The 22,215-nt window shown below is 35.2% G+C and overlaps 1 protein-coding gene across 1 annotated transcript in view; it reads right to left on the reverse strand.

Moving 5' to 3' along the window:
• Positions 1–21,779, reverse strand: part of cpne8 (copine VIII) — a 76,275-nt gene extending 54,496 nt beyond the window's left edge. Inside the window, exons 1-2 of the mRNA XM_048159324.1 lie at positions 21,474–21,779; positions 14,710–14,750 (exon numbers count right to left, since the gene is read on the reverse strand). Coding sequence (XP_048015281.1) covers positions 14,710–14,750; positions 21,474–21,580 — 148 coding nt within the window. The 5' untranslated portion in view covers positions 21,581–21,779. The remainder of the gene's footprint in view (positions 1–14,709; positions 14,751–21,473) is intronic.
• Positions 21,780–22,215: the final 436 nt, after the last annotated feature.

Raw genomic sequence — 22,215 nt, forward strand, 5'->3', positions numbered from 1 at the left:
TCTTCTTTTAAATGAACTGTAAATGACTGCAGTCTAAAACATTCATGATTTGCAATCATTTAAGTATCTCATTTTCTTGTGTTCTTGTGATTCCTTTTTTCCCACATTTTAGTTGTTGTTTATTATCACCATTTATTTACTTCATATTAATGTTAATGTTTATCACTATTAATACTATATTATAATACATTGCAGTTCATATGAAAGATAAGTATTTACAGTATTTTTTATTGGGGGGTGGGTGCAAGTGTTGGCTTGTGGTGGGCACTATGTAAAATCTCGCCTAGGGCACCAAGAGAGTCTTCTGCTGAATTTTAACTCCCTGCCAAATTATTCCACACTTCATTGAGGCCGCTAGCTTGTTGCATAATCCTCTTAAACCTAAACCTACCTATACTGGGGACTCAGTGGGTAATAATTCAGCACAACACTGGTTTCAGAATTCGGCACAACACTGATCCTGATTAATCTTGCAGCTCTACAATACATGTGTCTCATTAATGGAAAAGGAGTCTCTTTTCAGGAGTTTTATCCACATCAAATTTTCTAATGGTCTTATGTCAAGTTTAATGTTTTCAGCCAAAATCTCGCTTCATCCCAATTAATTTACCTGAAGTGGTTTTCTCTGATGATCACTTCTGAGAGGATGTGCACTGATAGAGAAGCATGTCCATAGGCTGCAATAATAAGTCCAATCACAAAAGTCAATATTGCGCAACCAACCATTGAATACTCTGCTGCATTTTTGTATTATAATTTTTTTGTTATTGCGCAATGTTTTTGTGCTGAACTGGAATTGCTTTCATAGGCTATTGAGTGAATAAAAGATGGAAATCCCTTTCATTTCCCTAAAAAAATCGAATCAATTTGAACTGGAATGCCATCCCCCTCGAAAGTATGATTATGAGTTTTTCAAGGAAAATGAATGAATGATTTCTGTTTTTGTTGGGTAAGAATTACACACAAACAAAGACCATTTTCAGGGCCTTCATCATCACCATCATGAACAGTACTGTAAGAGAGTCTTCTTATATAGAGCGGCACATGTGCTGAGTCTGAGCTGTGCTGACGTGATGGGGCCAGTCACGCAGCGCTACAACTCCTCCCAACATACACCGGCCAAAAGACACTGGAATCAGGGACTCCAGACGGCTAAATATAGCCTCATCGCTCACTGCCTGAGTGTGTGGCCGTCCACAGTGCTTCATGTCATATTGCAGGCAATATATTTTGTGTGTTTAGGGAAAGGACCATTTCTTGTTGCACTGATGTACTAATTCAAGCTTACTTGTGTCATATTCTTTTCATAATAATATTAAGTCTCATTTACAGTAGGATCTCAAATAAGGTCTCTTTAATATCCCTGGTATTTCTTCTGCACAGCAGTGACCATGTTTATGTGTACATAATATTTCAATTAATATCCATATTCTGGTTAAGCTTTTAATCTGAAAAAAGAGGTTTACATGTTTCGCATGCTCCTATAGTATGGGCAGAACATGACACTAGCAAAACCACGGTCAAGGGTTTGATTCACACACATACTCACAAATGTAGAGTTTAATGCATTGTAAGTAGTTTTGGATAAAAGCTCACCCTTCTTCACTTCTAATCTCTATTAACACCCTTTACTAACGTTTTTTTTTTTTTAATTCTGTCAAATTAAATGACAGAAATGTTTCTGTTAACACAACTCATTTAAATGTAAGAAAATGTAATTAATGAAGGTGTAAATACAGCAAGCTAAAAATATCCAGATACCATGTCAACCTCACTTGCTCATACAGCGCACTTGACATAATTTTCTTCTTTTTTTCTTTTCTTGCACTCACCCAGACCATTGTTTCACACATTTAAAAAAAAAGAATGAAAGAGATGAAACAACAATGAACTACTAGAGAACGCAACATAGAAAAATGCCTGCATTGACAAACGCTTTTGTGGGACACCTCCAACCCAGCAATATATTCCATTTCTTCTTGCATGTTTTGCAACACTTTCAAAACACAATGTCCAGTTAGTGACAATTTATCATCTATTATTGAAAAATGTACATTTTATCAAACTTTGAGAATTGGCTTTAATGGTAATTCACCCAAATATGAAAATTATCCCATAATTTACTCACCCTCAAGCCATCCTAGGTGTATATTACTTTCTTTATTCAGCCATACACAATCAGAGTTATATTAAAAAATATCCTGGCTCTTCCAAGCTTCATAATGGGAGTGAATGGTACCCGAGATTTTGAAGCTCCAAAAACCGCATTCATCCATCATAAAAGTAATCCAAAAAGCTCCAGTGGGTTAATAAATGCCTTCTGAAGCAAAGTGATGCTCCTTTGTGCTTAAAAAAGATTAAGGAAAATAGTCTAAAGCCGTGGTACAATGAGCACACTCGGGTCCTCAAGAGTGCAGCCCGAAAAGCATTATTGCATACAGAAAGGCCTTAAAAACTGCTAGATCTGCTTCTTTTTCGACTCTCTTAGAAGTAAACAAACACAAGCCTAGGTATATATTTGATACAATGGCTAAATTAACGAGAAATAAAGCTTCAACTTCAAACATTTCCAAACAGCACAGCAGCAATGACTTTATGAACTTCTTTACTTGCAAGATTGAAAATTATAACCATGCAACCATCTACTACAGTATTGCATCAGACAGTGCATTGTCGTGTCCCTGAGGAAAATTTCCATTCTTTGCTATAGGAGAGGAAGCATTGTCTAAACTTGTTAATTTATCAAAATCAACAACATGTATGTTAGACCTGCAACATGATCCTAGAGAATTAGTAAATTACAGACTGATCTTGAATCTACATTTTCTGTCAAAAATACTAGAAAAGACAGTATCCTCACAACTATGTTCCTTTTTTAGAAAGAAATGGTATCTGCAAGGATTTCAAGTCAGGATTTAGATTGTACCAACCCACATGGAAAAAAACTATATAAACATATATGTTTCAATATAGGTTTTGATATAGGTTTTACATATATGTGACATATATAAAATTGGCCGTTTTCCTATATTATATGTACATATATGTACACATATATGCACACATATATGTACACATATATGCACACATATATGTACACATATATGCACACATATATGTACACATATATGTACACATATATATATACACATATATGTACATATATGTACACATAATATAGGAAAACGGCCAATTTTATATATGTCACATATATTAAAAACCTATATCAAACCTATATTGAAACATATATGTTTATATAGGTTTTTTCCATGTGGGACCAATTTCACGTGTTCGTGTAGCGGTGTGTTTTCTGCGTTGTGTCGTAATCAAAGACAGACTGCGAAAAATCTTGCCATCAGGTCCTCACTTTATTCTGTATAACACAAATGGCAATATATGAGGACTTGTGCAGCATACAAACAGCATGCGGCAGCAACGCACAACGCTGAGAAAGAGAGATATTAAAAGTAACTTAAGTAAAGAAAAATAATCAACGAAACATCTGAATGTACATCACAGAGGGGTTTTGGATTACAATCATACAAATATATCATGTGAATTCAGCTGTTACATGGCCTTAATTGAATCACCGCAAAAACTTTGTGCGACCTACCGCTGTGATGTCTCATGCAGACTGGGAAGCAGCAAAGTGCGTCAACACCCCAAGTCAGCATGGCGGAAGGAAACCCCAAATATGGTCATGGCAAGTGGAATCACAAAATAATTGTCTAAATACATAACTGCTACATTCGCACATACATAAGTTCTTGCATAATTTTTTTCGTTAATTCTTAGTTTTTGCCTTGATAATAGAAAATATGAGCTAGGCATCATGTATGACAGTCAAAAATGAGATATGAGCTACAAAATGACCAGATCCTGCCATTAGCTATATAGAAGACATATCTTGTATGTATAGGGCATATATATGGATATGAAGAAGCAATACAGGAGACCTATATTACCTGTATATGCACATATATGCACCTCAATTTTGCCTATATGTGGCATATATACACATATATGCAGTATATATACGCATATATGCAGCATATATATAGCATATATGCAGTATATATGCGCATATATGCAGCATATATATAGCATATATGCAGTATATATGCGCATATATGCAGCATATATATTATCATATATGTGCATATATGCAGCATATATGTACATATACACTGCATATAGGTTTCATATATGCGCATATATCCACATATAGGTTCTTTCCATGTGGGAAAGTACGGAAACTGCTCTCATTAGAGTTAAAAAATGATTCGCTCTTATCATCCAATCATGGTTGTATCTCTTTATTATAGTGTTACTGGATCTTAGTGCTGCATTTGATACTATCGACCTTTCTTTTGAACAGACTCAAAAATTATGTTGGCATTAGTGGAATTGCATTGGCATGGTTTAAATCATATTTATCTGACCGTTATCAGTTTGTAGCAGTAAACGAAGAGATGTTATACCAATCACAAGTTCAGTATGGAGTACCGCAAGGCTCAGTACTAGGACCATTGCTTTCACCCTGTACAAGCACCCTGTACATGCTATCATAATATCATAATATATATATACATAATATCATTAGGAAGCATGGCATTCTGTCAACACTGCATTGGTTCCCTATTAAACATTGTATACATTTTAAAATTTTGCTAGTTACTTACAAAGCACTAAATACTTTAGCTCCCCAGTACTTGAGCGAGCTCTTAACGCATTATAGTCCTTCACATCTATTGCATTGTAGCGTCTGGACCAATCAGACACACAATTATTCATTATATTTAATGGATCATCCAGAAACTCACGCTCTCAAAGTTCAGTGAACTCATCCCCCTAAACTGCAACTGGCATCCCAAATGAAGCTAACACACAGACAGAACTAGGTGTCCTGGTACAGGACACAAGAAAACTGATAAAAACTTTTTATGACTGTCAGGAATTTGTGACTCTGACTTCATTCTTTCTGAGAAGGACAAATAAACCCTCTTAATCCTATAGATTCTATGTATAACCACATGAGAAATGTATAAACGTGTATCCAATTTTCCCCTCTCATGATTTTCCTTTTATAGGTTTATTCTATGTATTAATTCTCTCTTTTGAACTATTTTGGTATTAATGTTTCAGAGTTGCAAATTTATAGTTAACTAAAATCACATGGGTAGCATGTTTGGTATTGATGGACACCAACTTCCGTTTCCTATTTGTTAATTAATGTTGCTAACTCTGTGACACATTAGTATTATAAGAATCTAGAAGATTCTTCTCTCATACATCCAATCCAATGTCTTATGCTAATATATTGCTACAGAACAAAGACTCGTAAAACAACCCTCTAAATAGATAACTCCTTATTGGCTCAGACACCTTAAGAAGGTGTGACATCTTCACCCTTTAAAATCACTGATCACAAGATCACACTCTCTCTTTTTTGTTACTGAAAAATGCTGATGTGAAGGTAATGCTAAGAAGCTAGAAGTTTCTAAGGAACCTCAAGCTTGTGCCAGGCTCCGGCCTAGACCTTCCATTCACCAAAGATCCTCTGAATCCAACTGGTTCTCTTTCATCAAGACAATATCAGCGAAGATTCAAGCCTCCACAAATTGCATCAGGACAGTTTTAATTCAAATGTGCGAGACATGCAAGTATCAAACTTAGTCTCATTATTTGATACATTAAGTATCCTTGCCCCTTTTAAAGAAGGTCATGTTAGAACTAAACTGATGGTTTGCTCAAGGCTGTTGATCTGCTGAATTTCAAACAATGCTAGCTTTCCTGTATTCTGCTTCGGCTCTCTCTTTCCAATTGGTAAACTGTATGCATGTGTGTGTGAATGTTAGAGTAGTTAAGTGTTTAGTCTAGTTAATAAAGTCTTGTTCATGTCACACGTAAAGTTGTCCGTGTTTCATGCTCATACCCACATGGAAAGAACCTATATGTGGATATATGCGCATATATGAAACCTATATGCAGTGTATATGTACATATATGCTGCATATATGCACATATATGATAATATATATGCTGCATATATGCGCATATATACTGCATATATGCTATATATATGCTGCATATATGCGCATATATACTGCATATATGCTATATATATGCTGCATATATGCGTATATATACTGCATATATGTGTATATATGCCACATATAGGCAAAATTGAGGTGCATATATGTGCATATACAGGTAATATAGGTCTCCTGTATTGCTTCTTCATATCCATATATATGCCCTATACATACAAGATATGTCTTCTATATAGCTAATGGTATGGAGTCAAATTAATGCCTTAAAGTTCTGCACAAAAATAAAGTTTTGCAAAACAAAAAAAAAAGAATTGAGCAATAAAAAAATGTTTTGCAAACAAAAATAAAGAATTGCAAAGGAAAAATAAAGTATTGAGCAGAAAAAAATAAGTTTTGCAAACAAAAATAATAAATTGCAAAATAAAATAACGTAGTGCAAAAATAAAAATATAATCAATTACAAAAATCAATGACAGCTGTAATCCTATTTTATCTTTGCCACATATTTTTCATGCTCAAACCTTCTAAATCATTTGCAATGCTCATTTTATTCTGCGTTTCAGTCAAGCGTGCGCTCACTATACCGGCTTTCTTTTGCGCTGCACTTTTCTGTGCGGATCTCTTTATGGCACTGGTTTGACGTGGGGGTAGAGTCAAGAAACGGGGGCACGCCCCGCGAAACACGTCATCGGCAGGAGACGCAGATCGGAACAGAACACATCAAGCCCTGCGTCCCAATGTGCATACTATCCACCCTATCCGCCCTAAATAGTATTGAATATTACTAGTGTCACATACTATTTAGGATGGATAGTTTGCACATTGAGACGCAGGCAAGCATAGAGACAGAGCGCATTTATTATAATCTGAAAACCACGCCCACTGGGGGAAAAACAATCCAACCGTCTCCAGGCTGCCTTCTTGTCTTTTCTGACTCATTACAAAAAACAGAACAATGCCTAAAAGGTGTTGTGTGACAAGGTGTACAGCTAACAAGCTAAAAAACCCAGAAATAAGTTTTTATAAGCGACCCCAAAAAACGAATGTTTAAGGACACAAAAGTGGATACAGGCAGTGAGACAGAGCGCAACGGGTCATATTACTATAAGAAATGCATTGGAGGGGGTCGTAATCGGCGACAACATATGCTAAACAAACCAACAAAAACAAACCATTCACTATTTTTAACCATGTCAAAGAATTATTTCACCTGTCGCCGATTACGTTCCCCTCCAATGCATTTCGCGGGGCGTGCCCCCGTTTCTTGACTCCACCCCCACGTCAAACCAGTGCCATAAAGAGATCCGCACAGAAAAGTGCAGCGCAAAAGAAAACCAGTATCGTGAGCGCACGCTTGACTGAAACGCAGAATAAAATGAGCATTGCAAATGATTTAGTAGGTCTGAGCATGAAAAATATGTGGCAAAGATAAAATAGGATTACAGCTGTCATTGATTTTTGTAATTGATTATATTTTTATTTTTGCACTACTTTATTTTATTTTGCAATTTATTATTTTTGTTTGCAAAACTTATTTTTTCCGCTCAATACTTTATTTTTCCTTTGCAATTCTTTATTTTTGTTTGCAAAACATTTTTTTATTGCTCAATTCTTTTTTTTTGTTTTGCAAAACTTTATTTTTGTGCAAAACTTTAAGGCATTAATTTGACTCCATATAATGGCAGGATCTGGTCATTTTGTAGCTCATATCTCATTTTTGACTGTCATACATGATGCCTAGCTCATATTTTCTATTATCAAGGCAAAAACTAAGAATTAACGAAAAAAATTATGCAAGAACTTATGTATGTGCGAATGTAGCAGTTATGTATTTAGACAATTATTTTGTGATTCCACTTGCCATGACCATATTTGGGGTTTCCTGCCGCCATGCTGACTTGGGGTGTTGACGCACTTTGCTGCTTCCCAGTCTGCATGAGACATCACAGCGGTAGGTCGCACAAAGTTTTTGCGGTGATTCAATTAAGGCCATGTAACAGCTGAATTCACATGATATATTTGTATGATTGTAATCCAAAACCCCTCTGTGATGTACATTCAGATGTTTCGTTGATTATTTTTCTTTACTTAAGTTACTTTTAATATCTCTCTTTCTCAGCGTTGTGCGTTGCTGCCGCATGCTGTTTGTATGCTGCACAAGTCCTCATATATTGCCATTTGTGTTATACAGAATAAAGTGAGGACCTGATGGCAAGATTTTTCGCAGTCTGTCTTTGATTACGACACAACGCAGAAAACACACCGCTACACGAACACGTGAAATTGGTCCCACATGGAAAAAACCTATATAAACATATATGTTTCAATATAGGTTTGATATAGGTTTTTAATATATGTGACATATATAAAATTGGCCGTTTTCCTATATTATGTGTACATATATGTACATATATGTATATATATATATATGTGTACATATATGTGTACATATATGTGTGCATATATGTGTACATATATGTGTGCATATATGTGTACATATATGTACATATAATATAGGAAAACGGCCAATTTTATATATGTCACATATATGTAAAACCTATATCAAAACCTATATTGAAACATATATGTTTATATAGGTTTTTTCCATGTGGGTATACTGGAGTCCCTAATTATGCAGATCCTGACAAACATGCTCTGAGTAGTACTGTACAATACGATTGTTATTTCCCATAACCTGAAAATGAACATTTCTTAGAATTAATAAACAATTAACACTGAGTGTTCATTGGCCAAACAGGTTAATTGATTGTAATATTAATTTTATTACGCTAAGTTAATTTTATTAACTGATCCAAATATTTATAAATAATTATAACTAGTTATGATTAATTATTATATTTATTTTGAGCTAATTTGCTACACAGTCTCAGAATTCTGGCCAGTTGATAATACTTATCAAAATCAACTGCAGGCGGTAGATCCTTATCTCTGGAACAGTCTTTCTAGCTTTGTTTGGGAAGCAGACAAAACCATGTCAGTTTAAATATAGACTAAAACACATCTCTTTAACCTGGAATACACATAACAGATTATCAATTTCTATTATTCAAATCAGTTAAATGATTGTTAGGCTGCAAAAATTAGGACAACCGGAACCGGTAACACTTCCTATAACACCCAATGTTCTTGTTACATCATAAGAAGAATGGCATCTATGCTAATATTAGTCTCGCTGTTTATCCCGAGGTTACCGCATTCAGCCGTATCCAGGCCGTATCCAGATCAGAAGGAGGACCTGCACCTAGACACGACCACAACACATCCCTGAAGTGTCAGCAGAGATTGTGTCAACTAGACAATCCATGGTAAAAGCCTCATCAACACATCAGCCAGTGGCACAGATCCTCCACAAAACCCGCCTTCATACTGGCAAGATGAATCTGCTCTTCAACAAGATGGAACTGGATTAAATAATTGGAATGCTGAGAGACTGTCTCCAATCCAATCTGACTTCTGACTTGTGATGCCGCCTGAATCATAATCATACAGTGTTCGTTTGTTGGCCAGAGGAGGACTGGATCCCGTTTCTCCCAAGGTTTTTTTTCTCTCCATTCTGTCAACTGATGGAGTTTGGGTTCTTGCCACTGTCACCTCTGGCTTGTTTAGTTGGGGACCTTAATATTCAACAATATTATTGATCTGCCTGTATTGACACTATTGTATGAGACTGTAACATCACTGTTTTCTCCAGAGCTGCTGTATAGATAAATGAACTAAATTAATAATTAATGATTTTTACAATGGAAATGAATCAACACTGAACTTAGTTAAAGGGATAGTTCACCTGAAAATGAAAATTATCACATGATTATCCCATGATCTCTGACCTGACATATAACGTAGCTTCTCTTCATATCAAAATCTTCTGAAATTTTTCTTTAAAACTTCTCTAAAATGAGAAGTGTTGGAAGTCTAAAATGACTTCTAATCAGGGGCAGAGCCAGATATTGTAAATATTCAGGGCTTAACCCAGATGTAGCTTGTCCCAGTGCTTGTCCCAAACAAATGTTGGCTACTGTAAAATAAATGAAAATGAATATTTCATAAGTATATTTTACTTCACATTACAGTATAGGAAAATTACAACACTTCCGTCCTAATTTCTTCACTTGCAAGACATAAACCCATTAGCTTTTATTTTGGAGAAAACTAACATCAGATCACCAGCTGATCATGCGATCAAATGTGCGCACTTCTCTTTAAAGCACGCAGCACAAACAGACTGCCTTTATACTAAAATCACTGCCTGTTTGCTGTTTTATAAAGGCACAAAGCCATATCATGGTTTTGAGTTTAGTTCATTGGCAAAATACAACATTAGAGACCTTTTATTTTAAAAAAACCTCAAACCTGAAAGATTCGGGGCTTTTGAAAAAACATTCAGGGCTTGAGCCCCAGAAGCCACCCCATCGCTCCACCCCTGCTACTAATTCATAACCGGCATTTTGTTTTGCTTTATCCTCTCCGCTTCTGCGTTTGTCACATGTCCTATGTTATACGCCCGAACTCGACTCTCTCATGAATGCGTGGATTTCCATTACCAGAAGCTAGTGATTACAGTTTATAAAGTTATAAATATTGATTTTTTTTTCTTACAAAAAGACATAATTTTGCTTCAGAAGGCCTTTATTAACCACCTGAAGCCATATGGATTACTTTTATGAAGGATGGATAGACTTTTTTGGGCTTCAAAATCTTGGGTATCATTCACTCTCATTATAAAGCTTGAAAGAGCTAGGATATTTTTTAATATAACTCCGATTGTGTTTGGCTGAAAGAAGGAAGTCACTCATTTAACAGTTCGTCTATTGCCAAAATTATGAAAAAAAGATCAGATAGTATAGAAAATTATTTTAAAAAAATTGAAATCAAGAAGGTTTATGAATGTGTAGGAATGTAAAACAGAATGTGTAGTTTGTGCATAAAAAAATGTCTGTCAAAATATAACATACAACACGTTGAACGATGTTCATTAACCCGGCAAAGCTTTTCAATTAGATTGGCATTTATTTTCTTTAGCATGCAGTGTTAAGTATCTCACTCAGTTTAAACTTACGTGCGTTATGTATTATGCACGTTACTGATTTTCACAGGCAGCATGCTGAAGCTGCTCAGGCCTCCAGAAAGCAATTATGCATTCAAAACATCCAGTAGTGTGGGTTTTCCAGGAAATACGTGAACTTGCTGGACGTCGGTTTCTTATAAATACTACAGTCTATTGTGTATTGTTATTTTTTGACAGACATCGATGTTGTGATATTGAAATGATGTAGTTTTGAAAACAGATGGATTATAAGGTAATAATTATTTATTTCTTATCCAGCAAGTATTCAGTGAAGTGACTGATGCCCATGAGTGAGTTATGTCGATGTTTTTAGTTCTAATATTCCAATAGACAGCCAGCCTACGTTTTTGACAGATATGACACTGTGCGTAAGAGGTGAACTATGATTTTTGGGTAATTATAAAACATCCTAGAGACGTTCAAAATGCTTTTTGCGTAGTTCATTATATGTATTTTATGGAATAAAGTTTTTTGTGGCTTAAATAAATTACATTTTTCACCAGGAAAGGAGTGGTTTTGATGCATCGAATTTGTTTTTATTGTTTCTTTTAACTAAAATCTTTTATTTAAACCCATGAAAATGCTGTTCCTGTATATTCAATTTAAAACTGTTGTTCCATTAATACCCCTTAGCAGACTAATTTCTCAGGACTCGTACACAAGCACCCCACACCGCAAGTGTAATACTGTATCAGATGAGCCAAACAAGTTTACTATGTCAGAAAAGCCATACATATGGAGCCTGTTATGTGATGCAAACTTATAAATGAATCTGTTTAGAAATCATGCTCTATGGTAAAAATGTTTTGAGGTGATAACATAGTATTATGCAATGAACTGTGCAAAAGTCTTTATTAATTGATAATCTGTCCCTGTAATTGTAATTTGTGTGAAATGGAATAAAAGATTGAGTTTTACTGCCTCTAGTGTTCATTTCAGCTGGGGTGACCCTGAATAGTCGACGATTCGAATCTTCAATAGGAGGAGCCCGATTCTACTACCAATCTCACAATCGAATCGTCGCAGAGGTGTTATGAGACGAGATATGGGGGTGCTCAAAATCTGATTTTACATAGACATACCGGTTCTTTCCCAATAGGTTAACATACAGCCTATTATGTTAATACTATAAATAAAAATGTGAAGAGAAAGAAGCTTTTAATAAATATTTTTAATGTGCGTGAATAAATCCAACCACCCCTGTGACAGATTTAAGTTTCACTTCCATGATCCGTGACCGACAGAGGAGCATCTTTGCGGCAGGGATTAAATCTTTAACAATGTCTGGGATAAAGTGTACAATTGGATGCACTTTGAAATGGGAAAAGATGATCCAAAAAACCTATGATGCAAGTTGTGCCAACAGCTCATGTCCTAGAACTCAACAACGACAAACACTGCGGCGTGCTTCTGCTGGCCAACGAGCTGACTATAGCGCGCTATTTGAAAAAAAGACTCAAACGGACACAGGCAGGGGTGCGTTTCCCAAAGCGAACTATGGTCGCAAGTTCCGTCGTTACCAATAGAGTTCAATGGGACTTACGACCATGGTTCACCAACGATGCTTTCGGGAAACGCACCCCAGATCGTGTGAAAGACTGGATTTTTCTCTCTCAATCAGGTAGAGTAGGCTACAAGTGATTTCAAACTATTTCAGCCGGATGTAATTTGATTTTTGGATGTTGTGAATGTTTAGCTAAAAAGACTGCCACTCCAGTTTAGCGTTTATTGCCTCTGCAGGTAAAAAGACAAAGTTGACAATTCTGGCTATACTTTCGTTATTTTAATAATTTCTTTAATTTTAATTTATTTATTGATCACTCTGGGTTATTTAATTTAACTATTTGTGGCTTGTGTTTTGAATATATGCTGCACTTCAGGCTTTTTGCAGTTTGACTTGATCATATTTCATTTTTTTAATTAGACTATTTTCATTTATTAGAACGGTATATTCTGTTCTAATTCAATTCTGTAAATTAATGTTTGATAAAAAATTATAATTTTTTTATTAAATTAATGTAATTTTTTGTTTTTTGGTGCATCAATATTGCGCTGTAGATTAGTTAAAGCTTGCTCGCACAGACAATTTAGCCGATGTAATTTGATTTGCTGACATATGAAATGTATATCTATCTGTGTGGCCTTTCTGCAGTTATTAATATATATATATTAAGGTTTATTGATCCAAAATGTTTTTATTCATTTTCTTCTATATCTTTGTGTGGTGTTCTGTACATCGTGGCTGTGAATGTTTGTCCACATTGCCTTTCATTTGTTTAAAAAAGATTAATTGTCATTGTCAAATCATTGTCAGTTTCGTCTATCACTTGACAGGCAGTTTGGTCGGTTTATAGAAAGATGTTTCTCTATGCTGTGTGTGAAATAAAATAAAAGTTGTCTTAAGCCGCGGGTAGGCTATAGCCAGGCCTTCATTTTCCGTGTCCCACTCCATCTCATGCACAGTTCAGCGTTCATTCGAAAAAGAAATGGAAGAGCCATAGCAGCACAAAACTACTGGAGACCAAAACAACAACAGACGCCCGCACTGATAAGCACAGTACCTGCAAGACATTTTTATTGGTCGAATCTTATGAAAAGAGAAAGATGAAACTTATTATTGCATATGTGTCAACCACTTGTGTTCGTGCAAGCATTATAAAATGGAGTAAACTGTAAAGGCTATGTGTTCAGCTGACTGTATGCAAACAATAAGCTGTCTCACCATATTTAAAGTATACTTTGTGCTAACTGTTCCAAACACAAAATGTTCCCAAAACTTTAGAGACCTCAGTCCACTTAGATTCTTTAAATATGATTTCAAAATGACTTCAGAACAGACGTTCGAAAATCAACATGATTATGACACCACAACCATAAGGAAATTAGAATAAAACCTCCCACCTACTCAATATAATAATGTTGCAAAGGTGTAGAATATGACTCCTTTAAAGGAAGGCAGAAACGTACTTTGCGAACAATATAATTGGCCCAATTTCAAGATGAAAATAGAATTTTTTAAGCAGAAAAAATAATCAAAACAAAACCTTTTAGAGCATATAATGTTTGTGTGTGTGTGTGTGTGTGTCAGAAACAGTCAGTGTAATCAGCCATACAGCAGAATAAACAATGCAGGCCTGCAGTCAAACGCATCTGTATGTTCATTAAAGCTGTGAATGTTAGCTGAACATCTGGATTACACAATATAGTCACAACCCACGTGAACATACAACACGTGAATAAGCAATCAAAACAAAACCACACATAGAAATACAAATGCGAATAACGCTCTCCTGCAAATGAAAGAATATGCACATACAGCAGGGTTTCATGCACAATCAAGCTTTCTAATAAAAATGCATACAAATTAAAGCAGGCAGGTAAGATTTCGCACACTAATGATGCTCCCTATGGGGATCAGAGCTCTGTTGATGAGTGTGTTAACTGCATCACAATTTGAACCCAGACAGCTTTTAGATAAACCAATCTTTGTACCTACAATGTTTCAATGCATGCTAGAATAAATTGATAAGCTTCTTATAATTGTGATATGTGTGATACCAAAAAGCTTACTTGGATCAGACTTTGAGAAGGTGTCTCTGTCCAAGAGGTTTCTGTAGTAGAAAGAAAGAAATTAAGAAATAGGAGTTAATAAAGTCCCCTTTAAAAGGTTTTAAAGAACATCAAGCTCCCCGTTACTTAAAAAAAAACCACATTAACCTAACATTAAAATGAACTCTAAATGAATAATGTAAAATAAAATATGCTAAAATAAACTAGATTCACTTGGATACTATTATACACTAAGTTTCAATACAAATACACACTCAGAATCGCATGTTGGTATAAATATATCAGTGGTTTTATTCCTATGTTCAGTGGTTTATTGATCTCTTTCGCTTCAGCCATTATGAACATTCAGGTGCGGCAGGGTATTGCCAACTATCCCAAGATGCAATATACATCATTGTGATTCAATGTATCGCAACGCATCACAGTGTCATAATTGAGTCGTGATTGAAACTGCGCCAAGCGCATGAATCTGTGATATCACTCTCAATCTCACTTGAGGGATCACTTTGCACCGTGTGTAACTGAAGCAGCTCTGACTGAGAAATTTCATTTTCAGAGGTTTGTCTTATTTAGATGCAGGAATTAAATGAAACAATCAATAAATAAAAAAATAAAAACAGCAACACAGACATGAAGTATCAATGTAACATTGCGAGAAAAAGAAATGTGATATTGCAGAGCAGTGAATCATAGAAGGAAATCTCACACACTGATCTCTTCTGACTGTGCAAAGACGAGTGAATCATTACGTCTCTAACAGTAAAACCTCGATAAGGAAAAAAAAAGAAGAAAGATGTAAGGATGCAATGGCAAGAACACTGGACACACTTTAAACTTCTCAATATTGTTCTCACTTATCAACTGTTCTCACACACTGATTTTTTTCACTTGCTGCTATATGATTACACACAAAAGTTATCCATAACATGATTCAATGAAGTCACAAATTATATTTAAATATATAACCAATATAAAAATATGTAAGTCAACTGATTATAACAATAACACACAGCCCTAAATGCGGGGGCGTCAATTAGGTATGGCAGTGTATGCCGACTGCCATATCTTGGCTGCCTGGTCAAAATGCAACTTATATAATTTTATTCATTGCATGCAGGATTAATGGAATTATATTACTATGTGTAACATATAATTTGTATTTTTAAATAAAACAGAAAAGTAAGTAAATTAAAGTGATCTGGTTGTTAAATTCGTGTCATGTAAGATCAACGCTCTGCCAATGTGTCTATTCACAATGTGATTTTGCAGCGTTGAGTATCACAAGGATTTCTTTTGAAAATAATGACCAATCAGAAGTTGCAGGTTGTCTGGTAACACTTTACAATAAGGTTCATTAGTTAACATTAGTTAATTACTAGGGGTGTAACGATACGCTCAGGTCACGATACGGTACATATCTCGATACGGAGTTCACGATACGATACGTATCACGATATTTTGAACAAAATGAAACTGAAATTCAAACAACATTTATTAAAAAAACATGAACAAATTTCAATAATTTTCCTTGTTGTACATAATTACATAACATGACATAACATAGTTAACATGAACTAATAATGAACTGCACTCATACAGCATTTATTAATCTTTCAACATTTACTAATACATTATTAAAATCTTGTTAACATTAGTTAATGCACTGTGAACTAACATGAACAAACAATGAACAACTGTATTTTTACTTTACTTATTGTAAAGTGTTACCGGTTGTCCTAACCAGCCGCAACGGTGACACACGACAATTCTATTTTAGAAACAGTTTCTATTTTTTAAAAACTCTTTCTAAATTCTATTTAAGTCGTGGCTGGAACAACAACACAAAGTATGGCAGAGTTAATATCAGGTAATGTTTATATGCTTTATTTAATGTTAATGTTAAGTGTGTAACGTGACTTTGAATATCATTTAGTACTCCCAGCTTTGTAGCCTGAAAGCAACAATGGATATTCAGACTTATGAGCTTTGAAGTGCTGGAAAAAATTTGTGTGAAGAAAGTGGGACTGTCAAGGGAGTAAGATTGGGGTCTGGTATACCCTTGCTTTTGGTGAAATGATGCCACTGCCTAAATGAACTACATTCTTTATAATCCTAACTAAATATATATCCCATAATACATACACCAACCGAATATACAGTATATCCTATAAATGTAAATAATAAATATATAATCAATAACACAAACCCCAACTGAATATATAACCCATAAACTGAATATATTGTAACCAATAACCCATAAGCCCAAAGGAATATAGTATAACCAATAACTCTAATGTAAAATGTATCCCATACACTGAATATATAACCAACTGCATACAGTATACCATTAAAGCCATCACCCAAAATCACCCAAAATCACAACCCATAACAACAGCAGGACCAAATGAATATATAACCAATAAACAATGTGTTACAGTAGACTGGAGACAGACACAGATGTAACGGGTAACAGTTTGTTTATTGACCACAGTAGAGCAGGGTGAATCACACAGGTGAGTAAACTGGTAGCAGATTGACTTGAGCAGGTAATGTGAGGTATATTTACTGTCCTTTTCTTTGCAGGTAGAAACACGCTGGAGTTTTGGGATCGCTGGAGAACTTGGGAGCTGACGGAGACACACTCACAAAGCAGACGAGGAACACAGAAGGAAGGGACACGCTGGAGACAGGTGAGTATACGAAGAGGAGTCCCTGAGGTAAGCATAGCATTGAGGGTATGCGAACGAGACCGGACGTGGAGTGCTGTGTGCGTGTGTGTTTTATGGTGCTGTTGATGAGATGAGTGATGAGGTGCAGGTGGCGGTGATCAGTACTCTGGAGAAGGTGCGCGCTGTGATTGGGTGACGTTGGAACCTGACGTGTCTGTGACACAATGACCCAATATTGTATTTATAACCAATGACCTTGTCAGATGTGGTAGCAATCCAACATACACAACTCATATAATCAATAGAAATAGTCGTTAATCCGACAAACAAAAACATTCAGAGAATATACACGCTAACCACATAAAAACTAAAGACGATAACCAGCAGGGAATAGAACAAAACAGGGAGAATATTTACATGGTGAACAAAACAAGACACAGGTGGGATTAATACGTAACTATAGAAACAAACAACGACATAGCCTAATCAGTAACCAAGACTAAACAGAGCAAGAAACAGGAACTAAAGGAAACAGAACAAAATGTCAAAATAAAAGTCCACATGACAGAAAATAAACATCACTCACCTATAACCCCAATGAATATATAACCAATAACACAACAATTCCTCAATATATAACCCATAACTCTAACTGCCCAAATTAATACATAACCAAATAACCAAAGACCCCAAATGTAACCCATAACTGCAAATGAAAACAAGAGAAGACAATAAACCTAATCTAATAAACCTGAAAATCTACAAACACATGCTCTTGCAATTGATTACATAAACTGATTCTATGCTTAGCGATTAGTGATGTTCAGGCACTCAAGTGACGCAGACAGAAGCTCTTATGCATGACCTACTCTATTTACACTAATAATGTGCTTGCCTCGCCTCCCCGTACACAGAACAGAGAGCATCTGGCTGCATGTATGTTGGGTGAGAGTGTAAGTTATTGTGCATCAGACACCATCCAATATACAGTAACTGTGCAGCTGAAATCATCCAACCACCATCCACTGCTCCGGCTACCATGACAATTGATTTAAAGGTATAGCTTACAAAAATACATGGACCTCCAAGAAAGTACAGATAAGGTATATATTTTTGTTCATATATATTACATGATACAGTGTGCCACCCAGAAAGGCCCTTTGAACACTTATGGATTAAACTGGAAGATTAAACATAAGTCTCCCCTCCCCACGCCGTAGATCCATGTGGCACCTGAAGCGGGCAGACCCAGCCATTACAGTGCAAGGCCGAAACATGATGGTAGCTACAGGAAATTCTCCAGAACGAGTATCCTCATTAAACATTTACACGGCCGTTCCCCCACAAAACAGCACATTCCCATTTCAAATCCCAGCACAGCGGAACCCTCCACCCACATCAAACCCTCTCCATCACAAACAAGCCCAAGTGCCAATCACATCCACTGACACTCCCTGTCCTCTTATGATTTTAATTAATGTTTATCCCTGGTCCTCTTCCGGACTCGTTCCGCATTCATATTTGGAGCATGGTGATAAAACACAGAGGAATAATTCATGAGGAATGTAATTAAACCATGAAGTGTGATAAAGTTTAGTGGCACTAATGAGGACGAGCCTCCTGAGTGTAAAGTCCGAGTCAAAACTCTCGCTCGGTAAAGATCACCAAATTGACGAGCAAATAAAGACATCAAGACTAACATTATAACAGTAGTGATAACAGATGAAATCAATATTGATTATGAATTGCAAGAATGTGAAAGTATGGCTTTTAAATATGTCTAATAAAGTAAATACTCAGGAGGATTTATATGTTGTTGTTTTTTATTACGTACTTTAAATGCCAAGTTAATTTTCTGAGTCCAAAATAGTTTCAATCAATGATGTTCTTGCAGTATGTCTACCATTAAAAAATTCTGTGAAAATGTTTCAGGCATTAGAGGATTAGAGGACTATTTTTGTTCATTACAAAAAAAACAAAAAAAAAACAACAAAACAATTTAAACTACTTAATTTAATTACTTTATCATTTAAATAAATGTTTTATAGATATATGATATCTATCTATCTTGATTTTCAACAAATTATTATTCAAATTATTCTATTCAAATAATTCCTCCTCATTAACAAAGTCAAGGTTTGTGTTGAAAATGTTTATGAGTGCCATAAGATGACTCTAATACTGCATGTGTATGAGAGCTGCAGCTGACTGCATTCAAGAATTTGACTGACGGATAAACAGAAATCAATCATTCCTGTCATTCCTTAAATAGTTTTTAAGGCCAGAGAAAAGATTCTTCTCCTGCTTGTTCTCCTTTGCCTCTGTATTGACACAACCTCCAACAGGGAGGGTCTTGCTTCAATATGTTCAGACGGAACAGGTCAATCAGTCGATCCAGCGCTCTCTGCCTCTTCACTGCTGAATCCAGGAATAGCTTCTGTTTTCACCTTCACAACTATTGATGCCTAACTCAGCTATTTTATACTGAAACTCTATTTTATTTTCTATTTTAAAATTTAAATGGTGATAAAAAATCATCTCACACACGTTAATGACAATGCGTACACAATGTTAATCACCTGTTAATCTTTTTAACAGAATGCTAAAGAAAAACTGTTAATTGGTTAATTGTAAGTGAAAATTAGTAAGTTAAAATATTGTTTTTATCATACTGTAATGTTATTATAATATTTTTATTATTAAAAATGCATATAATTCTACTGTATTACATCTTTTGCAATTAATTATATTGTTAAAATTAATATGCTCTTAAGAATAACAAAACAATACTGTACGCTGCTTTATAAAACTGCCATTCTGTTAGCCAAAAAAAAGAAAAAAAGTTGTATATCACATATGTATGTTTATCTAATTCTAAGAACAATAAATATAATTTCACTGTAAAATTTTGTAAAAAATGAACTTTTATAGAATAAAAAATATATGAATTATCTGAATTTTTGTTGAAAATGTAAATTTTAACAAGACAATACAAATTATTTTTTTATGGTAAAATATTGTTCAAATATGTATAAATATAAGTTACCTGGTTGCCTTAAAATTTTGAGTTCATTAAAATTACAAATTTGAGGTAAAACAATGAAGGTGGTTGATTTTAATCAACAGAAACTCAAAATATTTTGTTATCTGAACCACATTAATTATCTAAGTTAATTTGACAAAAGAAAAATTGTGATAAATCATGAAAATTATTTTTAGTGTAATACCTGAAATATCATTCCTGTATTTTACAGTAAATTCTGGCAACCACAGCTACAGTTTTTACTAAAACATGTTACTTTTTTTTTTTTTAAGTGTAGTGTACAAAATTCAAGAAAGTCAGGCAAATCAGCAGTTGATAAAACTCATGAATCACTATTAATAAATCTTAAGCAAAAGTGTGATTTTTCATGTGATGTTGGTTAACATTTACATTTCTCCTCCCTGAAAATGACACACATGATCAGCTCATGTTCACAGCAGCACTCTCATCTCAGGTGTGGATAGTGTTGCATTTTAATAAAGAAAGGTGAATAGATTGAATTAACCTAGTTATTCAAGAGTTTTTACATATCAATGGACATCCATTGTGTGCTTTGAACAAAGCATCTGATTTAAATTCCGAGGTCTAAAGAAAGGTAAAGAGGAAAACACGCTGCTTCTCAAGATATCAACGCTTCACGGATGCCACTATTATGCAATACTGAAGAACACAGAACTGTCTGATGGAATGCATCATAAATATATAACACATAGATGGAAGCCTTTATGCACTGTGGATTCATTGATGCGTATATAACACAGTCAGATGCATGTTATTTGTTTATAAGAGCCACACAGTAACTTCTTATAATACACTGTAATACTTAGAAGAATTTAATGCATTATAACACATGGACAACATCAAGTGCTAAATCTTGTGTTATCGTGTATTTTGATGCAATATGCACCTGAAAAATTACATTATAAAAAAAAATCACAATGTCTAAGATACCTTTATAATGTATGCTTCATAGAACGTTAACATTTCTGAACGACAGAAATTGCATGCATGCATTCAGATACACTCCTCACAGAACCACGCGCGTCACTCACCTGCACGACACGGTGATCTCAACTTTAGTGGCGGGGATCACTGCCGCGAGCGGCTCGAAATCCGCGAGACTCGCCATATTCAGTAACCCGCTCATCACTGTGGACATGATGCTGGGTGAGTGCTACGGAAAGACACTGCGAGCATCCTTCACTCCGTGGATCTGGAGTGGGTGCTGGTGGGTGCGTGTGTAAGGGAGTCACATCGCTTCACACGCGACGTCACAGGCGCGCAATCAGTCCACGCGCGAGAGAATTCCTGCCAGTCACGCGCGCCAGTGAGCGCCGAGATGCCTGCCAGCACTATGCGTGAACCATCCGCTCAAATACAATCGTCAAGGGAGTATATACTACTGTAACTGTGTACTCACTGAACTATCTATAGATAGGTTATATCAATTTCTGTTAAATATCTGTTATATATTTAGGCTTTTAGAACCTTAAGCAAATAAACTTTTATATATTCAGGATTTACATTTATATATTCAGGTTTATAAATAATTATTTCCTGTTTGGTCGTGTGTATATAATATATATATATATATATATATATATATATATATATATATATATATATACACACACACACACACACACACACACACACACACAGTATATATATATATATATATATATATATATATATATATATATATATATATATATATATTTCTGTACTGCCTTATATTAATCTTTTAATCATATTTATAGATATCTTGACACCACAGTTTGCAATCAGTCGTCC

This window comes from Megalobrama amblycephala, linkage group LG15 (genome assembly GCF_018812025.1).
Source record: "Megalobrama amblycephala isolate DHTTF-2021 linkage group LG15, ASM1881202v1, whole genome shotgun sequence".
NCBI lineage: Eukaryota > Metazoa > Chordata > Actinopteri > Cypriniformes > Xenocyprididae > Megalobrama > Megalobrama amblycephala.